This window comes from Dromiciops gliroides, chromosome 6 (assembly GCF_019393635.1).
Source record: "Dromiciops gliroides isolate mDroGli1 chromosome 6, mDroGli1.pri, whole genome shotgun sequence".
NCBI lineage: Eukaryota > Metazoa > Chordata > Mammalia > Microbiotheria > Microbiotheriidae > Dromiciops > Dromiciops gliroides.
Window position 1 is genome coordinate 3,597,402 of NC_057866.1, and position 15,677 is coordinate 3,613,078.

General features: G+C 55.7%; 1 protein-coding gene across 2 annotated transcripts in view; it reads right to left on the bottom strand.

Moving 5' to 3' along the window:
• Window positions 1–15,677, bottom strand: part of OSBPL5 (oxysterol binding protein like 5) — a 152,899-nt gene that overhangs the window by 42,322 nt on the left and 94,900 nt on the right. For both annotated transcript variants that reach the window (XM_043971066.1, XM_043971067.1), the window contains exons 2-5: window positions 5,994–6,150; window positions 4,238–4,323; window positions 1,745–1,828; window positions 1,351–1,452 (exon numbers count right to left, since the gene is read on the bottom strand). In XM_043971066.1, coding sequence (XP_043827001.1) covers window positions 1,351–1,452; window positions 1,745–1,828; window positions 4,238–4,323; window positions 5,994–6,150 — 429 coding nt within the window. The remainder of the gene's footprint in view (window positions 1–1,350; window positions 1,453–1,744; window positions 1,829–4,237; window positions 4,324–5,993; window positions 6,151–15,677) is intronic.

A 15,677-nucleotide genomic window follows, 5' to 3' on the forward strand; every position in this document is an offset into this window, starting at 1 on the left:
GAGCCAGGAGCTCACTCTCGTGAAACTCCCATGCCCTAGTACATAATTCCTTGTGCCCACGCTGTGCCCCTCCAACAGAATAGGAACTTCATCTTTCTAGCCCAGCACACAGTAGGTGCTTAATGAGTGCTTGTTGAAGGTGCGGATGATCTTTTTTTATATGTGGGTCCGTCTGTTCAAGTCTCCAGCACTTCCCTATCACCTCCCAAGGGAGGTTCTAATCCCCTGCTGGCCCTCAGAGCCCTTCGCAGCTTGATGCCATCCTCACCTTACCCAGGGCTGCCCGTCTCTATCCAGCCTCTGCTCCAGCCAAACGGGGCATCCCTTCTCAGTCCCCAGACATAGCCCAGGCTCAAATACTTCTGGGACCTTGTTCATGGTGCCGCCCCCTTCCTCCCTTTAATGCTCTGAGGCCACCTCCTCCAGGCAGCCCTCTCTGCTGCCCTTAGCAGGAACAACTGTTGCCCTGAGTCGGCTACTGGCTTTAGCCTGGTTCTTTCCTAATGCACTTTGTGAGTTATACGGAATGCCGGTGATCTGGATTGTCGTTTGACATCCTGGTGGAATGGAGAGCATGGTCCCTCACGCCCCGCATTGTCATCACCCCGACTGTAACCTCTGGCTCACAGAGCCCAGAGCAGCACAGCCCATTTCAGGTGTGGCTCGCTCCCTTCCCTCTATCCTATCCCCACCCTCTTCTTTCCCCCTTCCCTCATTCAGCCGCATGTCCTGGTCCAGTGGGATGAGGCAGCCTGGCCGGGGAGGGGGCGCTGCCCTGGGAGGTTCTGACGCCCGTCCGCCTCATCCTCTGGGGCAGGGCCCGCCACATTCTCTAGTTGCTGCCTAAGGTGGCTTCCTGACCTTGCACTAGCCCTCCCCTGAACAGCACAGGGACCCTGGGGGAGGAGGAGAGAGTGGCCTGAGCTTCCCTGGGGCTGGAGCTGGAGAGCAGGGAGGGGCAGTCTGTGCCTCCCAGTGGCCTTCCTAACTCATGCCTGCTGACCACTCCTTTCATGTGACTGCGGCCCATGGCGCACCGACCTGACCTCCCTCTATTCTGCAGCCCCGACTCCACCTCTCATCTGTGGGCTGCTCTGCAGGCTCCCACAAGACCTGGACTGCTACTCCCTCTCCTCTGGCTCCCAGGAAAGCCAGGGGTGCCTGAGGCCCAGGCACCACCCCCTGCACCTCCCCCACTGTGATGCCTTTAGTTTGTCTCTATCCTGACATATGCACGTGTGCACACACGTGCCCATCTCTCCTGACAGAGGGGAAGCCCTCTGAGGGCAGGGACTGGCTCCACCAGCTCTTGGGGTAAAGACCCTGTGGCTGACATCAGGAGTCCTGTACCTTCAGCCAGTCAGCCATGATGACCACACTGGGGTCCTTCAGGGCGCTGAACAGCTGCTGGGTGGCCCGCTTCTTCTCCTGACGGTAATTCTTCTTTTGGACCTGATTTGGGGAGGAAGCTCAGGGTCAGTCATGTTAGGGTGTGGAGGGAAGAGGACGAGGAGGAAGAGGAGGGGGAGGAAGAGGAAGAGGAGGCAGAGAGAGGCAAGGGAAGGAGGGAGGTATACAGGAGGGGAAGGCAGGACAGGCCTGTTAGGGGCCTCCCAGCCATCCCTGCAGAGCCCTGTCTCACCTTCCTCTCCTTCAAGGCTGGTGTAACAGGGGTGAGGCCTCACGTGTCCAAGAAAGCCCCGGTGTCCCTGCTCTCCACCCCCCAAACACAAGGTCTCCTCACCTTGAGAGTCTCTTTCTTGGTGACTTTGGCTGTCGGGGACAAGGATTCCCTGTCAGAACCATTGCAAAGCCTGTAGTCGTTATTCTGTGTAAAAAGGGGAGATGCAGAGGGAGGTCAGACAGGGGATTCAGCCGCTGCCTCTGGGGCCGCGCCCTCTGCACTCATGGGGTGAGCGCAGCTGTCCTGGCTGTCCTGGGAGGAGGCGGTCTGCGTGGCAGGATGCGCAAGGACATTATCGATCATCTTCCCCATAGCTGCTGACATGGCCTTGGTCCCTGGCTCTGTCCCCACTCCTTGTCTCAGAGGACAGGGACGATGGGTGCTGAGCGGGCAGGGCCTTGAGAGCCTAGAAGGGGCTGCCTCCTTGACCAGTGGACAGATTTCCTCCATGGGATCCCTGACAGGTGACCAGCCAGCCTCCGCCCCAGGACTCCCTGTGACAGGGAGCTCACTACCAAAGCTGAGCAGGATCAGGGGCATTAGCAGGATTCCATGGATCAGACACCCCTCCCACGTCCCCCCACCCTCCCCTCCCTGCCCCTGGCTCTCTCTCTTCCTCTGGCTGACACATCCCTGCAGCTTGTCCCAATCCATGCTGTCAGTGCCTTCAATAGGGCCCACCCTGTGTCCCATCCACGGAGTGTCCAGCCTAGGAATCAGGGCTTCCTGTCCCCCTTACCCTTGTATTCACACACACACACACACACACACACGCAGCAGCTCAATCTAGGGATGTTTATTCATCACCTGCTGTGTCTTTGGGCTCGGTGCTATGGAGGAGGGAGGACACATTACTGCCCACCTGGGGGCTCCCGGCTAGCTGGCAAACACGACTCATTCATGAAAGAGACAAAGGCGGCATCAGGGATGATCCAGTGCCAGGCTCGGGGGGTGGGGAGAGGCTGGAGACAAGCAAACTCAGATGCGGAAAATCATGACTACCCTGATGCCAGGCTCCTGGGGTGTGGCCCAACACCGGGCACACCATGTGTCAGTGAATCACTGCTCAGGTGCTTAGGGGAGGGGAGGAGGAGGCGAAATGCAAGTCTGCTGGAGAGGCGGGGGGACCATACCATGGCCTGGCTGAGTGGGCATCTGGGCAGCAGAGAAGCAGGCCCAGGAGAGAGGGAAGGGGGGAAGAGGAAAGGAGGGGGGGATGAAGGAAAGGGATAGGCATCAGGCTGGGAGGGAGGGGATGGTGGGAGTGAGGAAGAAAGGAGAAAAGAGGGGAGTGAAGGGAGGGAGGAGGGAGGGAGGCAATAAAGGAAGGAAGGGGAAAGGCAAGGAGTGAAAGGAGAGGGGGAGGGAGGCAAGGAAGGAGAGGAGGGGGCAGAAGCTGGACAGCTCCATCAGTTGTCTAAGGAGAGCCTTGTGGCCTGCGGGGCAGGCCTGGGGCCCTAAGCCCGCAGCAGTCACAACCCGGTCACTCATTTCCACAGCTGGCTTACACAAATCTCAGGACCCCCACCTGGTTCACCATCCCATGCGTATTTCCTACTTACTGAATGCCAGGCCCTGGGCTGGGCTCTGTGGGTAAAGGGGGGCGGGGCACATACACACAAATGTCTTATAAGGGGAAAGCGAGCTGGTCGGTAGAGAGCAGGTTCAGGACGTGGGCATGGACGCAGCTTTGAAGAGGTCACTTTAGAGGGGATGGCCCAGGAGCAGGGGGTGTGGAGAAGAATTGAACAAAGGCCTTCACCGGGGGAAGGTTAAGATGGGGAGGGGGGCAGAGGGTAGAGCCCACACAAAGGGAAGACTTGGGAGGCTCAGCTACACAGAGAGGGTGGAGGCAGTTAGCGGAGGGCCTTGAATGTCAGACTGAGGGGCTGATTCCTGCTGTCCACCCATCCTGTAAAACTCTGGCCAGATGTGGTGGTTTCCCAGAAGCCGGCCCCACCCAGCGCACTTCAGGAGTTCAGTTGCTAAGGAGCTGTGGCCAGGCTGGCTCAGAGGGCCCCAGGACCCGCGGCCTAGTCCAACACCGACCTCCCAGAAGGGGAGCCCGGGGTCCCGGGGAGGGAAGGCGCTTCCCCAGGCTCCTTCCTTCACAGCGGCTGGGCAGGGCCAGGAGCAGAATTCCTTTGGCCTTCCCAGGGTGGCTCCTGTTCCACCGTACATGTGCTCCCTCACATCTGCTCTCGGGCAGTTGGGCGGGAGGTGAGAAGCTCTGTCCACTGCCCTGCCCCACCCAGGCTGCCTGGCGGCCTTCTCTCCAGAGCATGGTGGAGTTTTTTCACCTTCCATGCATCCCCATGCTTCAGGAGACCATTAAGCTAGGCCAGCCATGGGCCCATCCCTGCATCCACTTACTCCTACATCCTGGTATCCCACCACATCTTGGTGAGGCATGGGCTTGGGAGTTTCTGGCCAGCCTCCAGGGCCTGGGGCCTGCTGCCTCCCCTGTGACACCCCCCCCATCCACCGCTCCTTCCACACACACACAGCCAGTCCTGGGTCCTCTGTGGCCACGGGCTGGGCTGGGGGGCTTACCTGCAAGGCTCTGCTCATGGACACTGGGGTCTGAGGCACTTCATCCTTCAACAGGGACACACCGTTGCTGCCTTCCATGTCTTTTCCTGTGACAAAGCAGCAGTAAGTGCTGGAGCCAGTGCCCTCGGAGAGAGGAGGGCCCCCAGCCACCTCTGCAGACCCTCTGGCCAGGCAGGCGCTCACACTGTCCATGGTGGGGAGCCACTGTTCAGAGGCAGGCTTGGGGACCCTCTGATGCTATGGGGGGATGGAGACAGGGCTAGGACCCAGCTGCTGCCTCCCAGACCAGGGCTACCCCCTGGGCATCGTCACTTGGTTCTCATCCCGTCCCTGCTGCTGCTGCCCATTGTCTGGTACGTTCCCCGAGCCAGCCTCATTACTCCTCTTTGACAGAGTGGTAAACTGAGGCCCTGAGAGGCGTTGATTTGCCCACAGCCACACAGCTGTGAAGTACTGGAGCCAGGATCTGAATGCAAGCCCTTCGACTATGCCCTTGCCCGCTGACCTGCAGCATTGCCCTTGGGCCCCAGAGATGGGGGCCTGGGCAGCAGGGCATTCTTCTTGGCCTGACTTGGTGTGACTCACTGCTCATTTAAAGGCAGAGGGGAGGGGATTAGAAGGGGAGGGGAGGGGGAGGGGAAGGGAGGGGAAGGGGAGGGGAGGGGAAAGGGAGGGGAGGGGTGGAAGCTGCCCCTGTGGCCGGGCCTCCCTGTGGGTCCCTAGCAGCACAGGGGCAAGGATCTCATTTATTCTTCTTTCTCCCAGAGGACAGAATGAACATTGGGGGTTGGGGGTGGGGGGAGGGGTGGTCCACAGAGAAAACTGTAGACCACCCAGCAGAAAAGCTCCTGATGACAGTGGGAGCTGTCCCAGAGTGGAAGAGGCTGTTCCCTGAGGTTGGCCACAGATAGCCCCTCCTTGGAGGACTTCGGGCAGAGGCTGAGTGACTGCTTGTCCAGTATGTTTCAGTGGGGAATCTTTGGGGGGCCCGGGTTCCACTAGCTGGTCCCCCAACTGTGACATTCTGGGGCCCAAGCCAGCACCCTTGGCCTCCCCGCCTCGGAGGGCCTGGGGGGCCAGCTGCTGACTGGGGTTTATAGGAGCCCAGGAGGCTGTCACTGGCCAGGGGCATGACAGGTGGGCAGCTCTGGGGGCTGCACTGAAGGACCTCTCAGGCAGGGCTTCCAGGGACAGGCTAGGCCCTCCCCCAACCCTGCTCATGTTCCTGGGTTCAGCTCAACCTCACCAGCCCCCAGAGATGTCCCCGACTCTTCCCGCCCACAGACTTCTCTATGTTTTCTCAGTCCCTAAGTCGCATCCCACACAACTGGGCCCTTGACATGTTGTCATGGCCTCCTACTGGCCTCCTCTGTAAGTCAGAGGGAGAGCCACCATCATGCGGTGAAGAGGGGGCTGCATTTGGGAATTAAGAAGGTCTAAGTTTGAATTCCAATTCAGATACTTAAAATCTGTGTGGCCTTGGGCAAGTCACTTACACCCATCGGTACCTCAGGTGCTCTAATCTGTAAAGTGAGGGGGGCAGACTTGATGATGGGCAAAACCTCCCTCCCTTTAAGGTTTGAGAGAGATGTTCATGGACTGGGATCAGAACTGGAGGCCTCTGGGCCTTTGTCCAGCAGCCGTGGGTGTGTGTGTCAGGATTGGGTTCTCTGCCCCCCTCCTCCTGAGCCGTGCCCATGGCCGTGGCCACCTTCCCACGGGTGAGTCTGTGCTTGCCTTCCCGGCTAGGACTGACCTGGGCTGAGAGGGTAGATCTCATGGTCTCCACTGAAGAACAGATTCCTGGTCAGTTTCCGAGGATCAATTTTCTGAGGGGTAGAAGAGGGTGGACAGAGGGAAAACCTGCGCCGTAGGAAGTTCTCCTCCTTCATGGCGTGAGCAGTGGGGGTTCTCTGAAAGGAAGCAACAACACAGCAGTGCCTACTGAGTACGGGAAAACCAGAGGAAGTCCAGACATTTGTGCTTCCTGAATCCAGGCCCCCAGAAACCTCACATCTCCAGAACCCCACATGGTGAGAAACAACTTGGGCTCTCCATGGTGGGAGAGAGAAAAGGGGCAAGGCCTCAAGCTGCTCTCAGGGGCAGGTTCCTAGCTTGGCGCTTATCCAACCCAGCCCCCTACACCTTCTCCCTCTCCAGCTCTGGGATCTGTGCTCCCCGGGAGCTTTGAATTAGATGGGCCTTCATTGTACTTTTTTTTTTTTTTTAAGTGAGGCAATTGGGGTTAAGTGACTTGCCCAGGGTCACACAGCTAGTAAGTGTTAAGTGTCTGAGGCCGGATTTGAACTCAGGTACTTCCTGACTCCAGGGCCGGTGCTCTATCCACTGCGCCACCTAGCTGCCCCCCTTCATTGTACTTTTAACGTTCCCCAAATCGGCACACAGACAGCCACCCAGTCACCTCAGGCCAGCCTATATCCCTGACTGTGACCGGATGCGCTATCTCACAAACAGCGAGTCAGCTTCATGGCCTCAGAGGGGCCAACATGCACCAGGATCAAAACATCCTGAGAAGATAAAGCAGAGAAAACCCTTCCCGGACAGAGACATCAGCAGAGAAGGCGAGCTCTGGTCCGGCCTGGCGAGCCTCTTCCTGTGCATGCTGGCCTGCTACCAGGGCCCTGTCTCCAAAAAAGGACTAAGAGGAGAAGGCTGGGCATCCTCCCACTGCCTTTTGGGGAGAAGATGCAGAGGTGAGCTCGCGTCTCCTGGTAGCCACCCATGGCTCTCTCTCAGGCCTTCTAGTTCCCCATGCCCCGGAGTGACTGCTCACCTTCCTGCCAGGGCTGGGCCCTCCTCCCACCTTCCCAGTCATCACCTAGATTCCCTTAGGCTTCTCTCTCCTTTGTGCCCCACATCCCCACGTCCTGGGGATTCTGGCCTCGAGATGCATCACAATCAGCATCAATAAACATGAATAAATGTCTGCTTTGTGCCAGGCACTGTGCTGGGCAAAATGGATCTCCTATGTACTTCCTCCTTCCCACTGCATACCATCCTGCCTGACTCCAGGCTTCCCTGCCTCAGTGCCCCCTCCTGTTCACTTGGTTCAGTAGATTTATCTTAAAGCATTTTTTTTTTTTGCAGGGCAGTGAGGGTGAAGTGACTTGCCCAGGGTCACACAGCTAGTAAGTGTCAAGTGTCTGAGGCTGGATTTGAACTCAGGTCCTCCTGAATCTAAGGCTGGTGCTTTATCCACTGCGCTACCCAGCTGCCCCTTCTTAAAGCATTTTTGCTGTTTAGTTTGCTTGCTCCAAGGCTGCTAAGAGCTCTCTGGACTTCTTCCATCTCTGCTGCCTGGCTTTCGAAGCCCCTACCCTCGGGATTCCCCACTCTCAGGGTCCTGTCTATCCACTCAATCCTCAATCAATCTCCTTTGCTTTGACGCACCTTTACATGGTGGCCACGCCTGGTACCACACCCAGGGCTGGGGACAGAGAGATGGAAAACAAGATGGCACCTGTCCTTGGGGAGCCTACTGAGGGATCCAGGACAGGACACAGTCAAGGGGGCCAGGGACAGGGCCAGCTTTAGGGAAATCTAAGGAGGAGAAGCGGTGCCCTGCACGCCATGCTGGGGCAGGGGCAGGGTTTGCATCGGCTCCAGGGGCTCCTCCACTCATGAGCTCCCCGCTTTCATCTTCCAAATCCCATCAATTCTCCAAGGCCCAGCTCGTAGCGCCCCCCCCCACTCCAAGAAGCCTTACACCCCCCTCAGCAGGAGCAGAATTCTTCTCGCCCTCCTGAGGCTAACCAAGTCAAAGCCTAGGACGTGATCCTCACTAAGCCAGGCTGAGTCTGGGCGTGGCAAAACCAATGTGGGAAACCCTGACCTGGGGAGGGCATCGGCGGGGGAGAGGGGCAGCGGCCTCATTCAGTGTAGCTACAGATGGCGAGCGTGGCCCATGTCAGGGGTCAGGTGCCCGTAGAGCGGCAAAGGAGAGCTGCCCCGTAGTGGGATGGGCTTTCAACCTTGTCTGGCAGTGAGTGCCCCGTGCCTGGCAGTCTTCTAGCGGAGGCTTGTATTGTAGAGAGCATTGCTCAGACTAGATTTAGTCCGTACCTGAAATACCTACTGGGCACAATGCAGTGTGCACCATGCTTGGGGAGAAGCCAACTGAAGAAGGCACAGTCCCTGCCCTCAGGCTGCTTACGGACTATTGGAGGGTCTCTGGGATATAGACCAGGAAAGATACGGAAGGAGTGAGTAGGAGGCTGAAAGAGGGCCTCTGAGCCCATCTGAAGAGGAGTAGCAGGAACAAAGGGTCTGGGCTGGCTGGGGGCCACAGAGGCCACAGCCCCTGGCCAGCTTTGCCTCTGGTCCTTGAAGGGCAAACAGGCATTTGAGCACCAGCCCTGGAGTCAGGAGTACCTGAGTTCAAATCTGGCCTCAGACCCTTGACACTTACTAGCTGTGTGACCCTGGGCGAGTCACTTAACCCCAATTGCCTCACACACAGAAGAAGGAGGAGGAGGAAGAGGAGGAGGAGGAGGAGGAAAAGGAGAGGTTTGGGTAAGGGTATTTCAAAAGCCCCTTCCAGCATTAACATTGTACACACCACACCTGTGCCTTGCTCCGTGTTTCCCGAAAAGCCCTCACATCAATTCTTTCATTTTGTTCTCACAACAACCCTGTGGGGGAGGTAGAGATCCATCGTTATTCCCATTTAACAGATGAGCAAACGGGGGCCTCTGGGGGAGCATGGCCTTTGGCCACAGCAGAGACCAATAGGCTAAATCTAAGGGAAAGAAATAAAATCCTACGTGGGCTTACAAAGTCAGCTTCCCTGGTCCAGGATGGGGTAGGGAGCCCAAAGCACTGGGGGCTCAGGGGATGGTGCAGTCTGACAAAATCAATAACAGCGCGATAGAGCAGGGAAAAAACAAACAGAGGAGCTCAGGCTGTGTGTGTCAGGAGGCCGAGTGAGCATCCAGGAAGGGCAGTGACAAAGGTCAGGCCACATCTGGACAACTGGGTCCAGGTCTTGGTGTCATTTCCGTTTCTGAAGAAGGACATTGATGAGGGCCACGAGGATGGGGAAGGGCTTTGAGTCTGTGGGAGGAAGCTCAGGTGAGGGAGCTAAGATGCTTCACCTGGAGAAGAGGAAGGAAGCTCAGGGCGGGGCTGGGGGGGGGGTGGACTCGGGAGCTCGCTAAATATTTATTCCAAGGACTGTCGAGGGAAGAGGAATTACTAAGGCGTTGCTGTGCTTGGCCCAAGAGGGCGGGACTAGGTAGGCAGTGGGGAGAAATGACAGGGAGGCAGATTTTGGCTAACGATGAGAGCGAGCTGTCCCAAAATGAGCCGGACTGCCTCAGGTGAGCTCACTGGAGGTCCGGGTCTGGCCCTAAGCTTGCTTAGGCTCATCCTTCCCCTTGCCCTTCCAGGCTTATACACTGGGCTGAGTGAGGAGGCTCTTGGCTCTACCTGGGCTGGATATCCATTTAACACTGAGGAAGAGGAGGTAGAGGTAGCTTTGGGTTCTCCAGGGGCAATGGCCAGGATCTGGGTGGCAAACCTGGCTTCCTCCCTCTTTGTGACATTGTCCCCTTTGTTATCAGCTGCTTTGTGACACTCTGGTCTCACCTGCTGTCATCCCTCTCTCCTCTTACCTGGCACTGAAGCCTAGCAGCTGTTGGGAAAAGAAGCCATGTGGGAAGTCTCACTTCTGTAATGTGTGTGGCTATGATTCACTCCTCTCTCTCAAGGAGGAAGGCAAGGACAGAGGGACCACGTGCTGAGGCAGCTGCCCGGGCTCTGTCTGACAGGTGAGACTGTCTGGTGGAAAAGGATCAGAGGGCAGGGATGAGGAGGCTGGACAGCTCCCTGGCTTTGAGTATCTGGTCTGAAGGGTTAGGAATTCTCAGAACCCGAAGTCTAATCAAATGTAAGTACCAAGTACCTTCCCAAACCAAAGAGTATTGGGAGATTTCCCACTGCAGATAGTGGAGAGTGGCCTCTCCCTTTCTTTTCTTTTCTTTCTTTTTTTGGTGAAGCAATTGGGTTAAGTGACTTGCCCAGGGTCACACAGCTAGTAAGTATTAAGTGTCTGAGGCCAAATTTGAACTCAGGCCCTCCTGACTCCAGGGCTGGTGCTCTGGGCCACCGAGCTGCCCCCTCTCCCTTTCACTAGTCTGAAACCCCAGTCTTAAGAAGGAGTAAGGGTCACTGTGAGGACCCTGAGGAATGGACACGTAGACCCAACCCTGGATTTGGGGCCAAAGGGCATGGGTTCAAATATCGACTCTGCTACTTTTTAACTTTGTGACCCTAGACAATCATTTCCTCTCTCTCGGCTTGTTTTCTCCTCTTAGAAATAATGGAACTAAACAAAGATGATTCCTGAGAATCTAGATCCTATGATTCGTCTTCAATTCCACCAAGGCAGGGCTCCGCCTCTGGTGCCCTGCATGGAGAAGTTCCTCATATATCTTAGAGAGGAATGGAAGGAGGGACAAAGGCATGGAATAAGGGAGGGAGAGAGAGAGGGAGGAAAAGGGAGGGAGAGAGAAGAGGAGGGAGGGAAGAAGGGAGGAAGGAAGAGAAGAAAAAAGGAAGAAAGGAAAGGAAATATGGGAAGTAGGAGAGAGGGAAGAAAGAAGGAAGGGCCACAGTGACTAAGGCTAAGCAGACCCACAGCCCAGGCTGGCCGCAGAAATGACTGAAGCTGGTTACCAGAGGCTGTCTCTGATCACAGACAAGGCAGCCTTTGACCCAGCCTTCTTCGAAATTGGGAGCTGGGCCCTTTTGGCCCCTTCGCTTTGCCCCTCGATCACATTTCGTCCAGGTCCCGTCTCTCTTTCTCCAGCTCTGGGCCAATCCAAAGGGAAAAGGGTATCTGAGGTCATAATGGAGAGTCCAGGGACAGGGCGGCCCCCTTGGGGCCTGTGGTTCACAGGGGCTGAGGCCAAGCAAGGAGCCCTGGGTTCTGGTTCTGTTTGTGCTGATGACAATCTGTGGGACCTTAGACAGTCACCTTCTCTCCCTGGGCTCATTCTCCTACTGGACCAAGACTATGGCCTCCAAGGGCCCTTCCAGCCCTCCTCTTGTGTGGTCCTAAGAGGTAAGGGAAGAGCCTCAGGGATGAGCCCAGGGGAGCCTGAGGCACCTGGGGACATTCCAAAGTGCTGAGAAGTCAGACATGGAGAGGTCTGGGGCAGAATGGGGTGAGGACTGGGGTTTGAGGAGGGATGAATGATAAAGGCAGTTGTGAGGGGACAGGACTGAATGAGAGGGGAGCAGGGGGAGGGTGGGGCCAAGGTCAGACATGGGGGAATCCTGAAATGGAAGAAGTCAGAGAGCCCAAGAGAGAGCCTGGGAAAGGGGTGTATATGTGTGTGTGTGTGTGTGTATACACATGTGCATGCATGGGTACGTGTGTGCATGCATGTGTGCCTGCATGCCATGCCCACCTCAGAAGTAGGCTACAGCTAGAACTGCCAAGAAATCCTGCTTCACTAAATATATTTCCTCCCTGCCTGATAGTGCCTGAAGGTCCACCATTAGTGCTTCTTCATTCTTTGGCTTCAAAAGACTTTCCAATTTAAGTCCCCTATTAAAATGCAGCAGTCCTGGTGAGGGTGGCCCTTAGGCCCTTATCAGCCACTAGGGATGAGTCTGCCAGGCTGCTGGTTGTCCTGAGGGAATGAAAATGACCCACAGTATGGCACTGGTGAGGCAGGAGAGAAGGGGGAGAAGCTGCCCTAGCTGGACTGTGTCCCCATCAGATTTGCTACAGCTCAGGCCTGCCTATGGCCCCTTAAGAATGTCTGAGGTGGGGGCAGTTAGGTGGCACAGTGGATAGAGCACCGACCCTGGATTCAGGAGGACCTGAGTTCAAATCCGGCCTCAGACACTTAACACTTACTAGCTATGTGACCCTGGGCAAGTCACTTAACCCCAATTGCCTCACTAAAAAAAAAAAAAAAAAAAGAATGTCTGAGGTGGGAGGGACCTTTGAGGACACCTGCTCCTGTTAGTGCAGAACTGCGGAAACTGAGGCCAAGTGAAGGGCGGGGCTGCCTGGGAATATGGCACGGATGGGTCTCAGGCCTTCCGGTGCAGCCCGAGTTATTTTCAGGGGATTTGCTGGGGAATGGGGAGGGCCCAGAGCCGCCCCTTACCCTCCTCTGGGGGAAGCAGCCAATGCTTCTCAGCCTCTCCCTTCCCATCCCTACTCCATGCACTCCCAATGCCCACTGACCACTGGGCTCTGGCAACCTGTGGTCAGAAGATGCCCAGCAGACGCTCCTTGTGTCTCTAGGGGCTGCCTTCACACTCTCCCCCTTCCCCTCTCGAGCCAGGGAGAGGACACACCAGGGAGAGGGCACACCAGGGAGAGGGCGTGCCAGGGAGAGGGCACACCAGGGAGGGGGCGCGCCAGGGAGAGGGCACACCAGGGAGGGGGCGCGCCAGGGAGAGGGCACGCCGAGGGGTTCTGCTCTCCGCAGTCAAACAGAACCAAGAAGGAACTTTACTCTTGTTTTAGGAGCTAAGCAACCTTTAGTGGTGGGAAGGGGGCAAGGTCCAGGGTGGCCACCTGGGCCTCACCTGATGCTTCGCCTGGAGCCTCAGCTACACTGTGCTGCTGCTCCTCCCTCCGGTCAATGAGGGATGGACAGATGGGCGATATTTGCCCTTATTAGTACAGTGACTTACTGATCTGAAGCTCACAGAGGCTGGCCAGCAGGGAGGCCTGTGGCCAGTGCAGGGCGCCCACCGGTCACTCGGGCTGCCCATGGCAGGGGCAGGCCCTAGCTCCCTGTCCAAGGCCGCCTCCCTCTCTGACTCCTTGTCAGCTGAGGTCCTGCGTGCAGGTAGTGTCCTCACATCCCTCTGCAGGTGAGGGAAGGGAGATCCGGGGAGTCTGATGCGCCTTGTGTAGGGTCATCGAGGGTGACCCAAAGGGTGTCAATGGGTAAAAGTGCACTAGGACTTCTGGGATGCCCTCTACTTTGACTCCACATCTTGCTTTCTATCTTCTTTTCACGGTCACCTCAGTCATTCACAAATAGTCCTATGCATTACACACATGTATATACAGACACATGCATGTGCATAGATAGAAGTCTAGGTACGCACACAAATATGTGCGCATATGCGTATCTACAGCTAGGTGGCACTGTGGAGAATCAGGAAGTCTCATCTTCGTGAGTTCAAGTCTGGTTTCAGATACTCAGTAACTGGACAAGTTGCTTCACCCTGTATGCCTCAGTTTCCTTATCTGTAAAATGGGCTGGAGGAGGAAATGGCATATCAGTCCAGTATCTCTGCCAAGAAAACCCCCAATGGGTCGGACATGACTGAAACGACTCACCACCACCACATATATTATATACTTGTATATGCACATGTACACACTCAGAGATAGAGACAGGAACAAAAAGGACATTAAATGGAACAAGGTAGTCACGATTTGCCCTGTTTGTGCCATTTCTCCTCTGTTTCTGGTTAATGTTTCAGGGATACTCTTGTCTCTCACCGTTCACTGACTCCTCACTCTCATGCCTCCCCAGCCCGCATCTCAACTGTGGACATGCTGTGTGCTCTCCATTAGGTCACACTCCCTCAGTCCAGGCCAACACTCTAAGGACGCTGGATCTAAAATGTTCTGGGCCTGATGCCAGGAACAGAGAAAGTATGAAGGGGAGGAAGAAGGGGAGAGGAGGAGGGGGGGAGGAAGAGGGGGACTATTAGAGATGAGGATGAGAGTTTTCCTGGAATCTGAGTTTCCTGGCGCTGGCCGGGCCTGAGAGAGCACTTTCCTTTCTCCCTGGGGACTGCAGATATGGTGCAGCTGTTTCCTGAAAAAGCCTCCCTGGGCCAGCTAGATTCCTTCCTTTCTTCCCTCCCCCTGTGCAGGTTCTAGAATGTTCTGTGCCTGTGCCTATGAAGCCCTCAGTGATGTAGGTTGGGCACCACTGGGGAAGGCTGACCCACTGAGCCTCTAGAGCCAAGTGACACACTGGAGGCTCAGTGCTTCCAGCACCCAGTAGGCAGACGGGTTAAGTAACTCATCACACAGGGAGTATCAGAAGGTTAGATTTGAACTTGGGTGGACTGGCTGTAGCCCTGCTGCTCTCTGGTGCCCTCAACTGCCACTTATCCCACTGCTAGCCACTACCTTGCCCTCCCCCAAATTAGAGAAACCACTACTTCCCCCATCTTACATTTGAAAAGCTGATTTTTTGAACCGAAGGGGCAGACTTTACATTCTTTTCTGATCCAATTTCCTCTTGAGCTATTCAGCCCAGTAGGAGAGCTCTCTCGGAATCCTGACTCCATCATCTCCTGGATTGGGGCTCACCCAGCTCTTTGTTGTTTTCAAGTTTGTTTAGCCTGAGACTGATGCTATTGTCCAAGTCATTCATTAAAAAACAAGTGAAACAACCCAAGGACAAGGACTGACCCTGGGGCACTCCACTGAAGACCACCTCCCATGAAGCCTCACCAATGCCGCTCTCCTCTTCCTTGGAGTCCTATTGCAGAATCACGGGGAGGAAGCACTTCAGAGGTCATCCAGTCCATGCCTGGGCCAGAATGCTGGAATAACCTTTCTGAAATGTGCCCCCCCCCCCCAAACCAGAGGATTTGCAGCCAAGGGAAAGGCAGGCAGTCACTAAGCTGCCATCCTCAAGGCACACTGCTCTTCTCTGGGGCTGCTTTCTCCTCATAATGAATGGAGATCTGCCACCTTATAACTTCTAGAAAGTTTATTTGCTCCCTTGTTCTTTGCTTTGGGTGTGTAGAGGCCTGGAGGAGATGCGAAAGCCACATAAGACACAACACCACCTCTCTGGCAGCTCTGAGCCTACTTGGGGGAACAGATACCAACTGTGAGAAATGGGTGATTGTCTCCTCTCAATGTGGATATAAGTCAGTCATACTCCCCTGACCTGTTTGTAGGATAAAGGTTTCAGATCCCCTCCTCCCCCTCAGGTTAGCAAGGTCACATGGTTCAAGGAGCCCTGATCTCAATTAGGTCCTCTCCAGAGTTCTGTCCATATAAGGAAGTATTAAGGTCCACTCCTGAGTTATGCCCATACAAGGAAGAGGGGTGGGAACTGTGTTCCGATTAGCTAGTTTTTGCTCCCGTAGATTGTAACCCCGACCAGTGATGAAAAAGGGGAAGGTCCATTTGCGTTAGCAACTAGGGTATAAAACAAGGCCTTCGAGCCCCCTTTCTGGGCACCCACTAGCTGCACACTAGGGCACCTCCTCCTCATGAGAAGAAAATAAAGCCTTTGTCACCTCGCTGCTGAGTTCCTGAGAATTATTGAGAAGAGGATGAATTTTTCCCTCACACCAACCAACCAACCACTACAGATAACCACAGAAACACACCTCTTGAGTTACAAAGTGCTGTGTGAGGTTTGAGGGGAGAGGGACAGACTTCTGCGGGAGAGGGTGTTTGAACAAG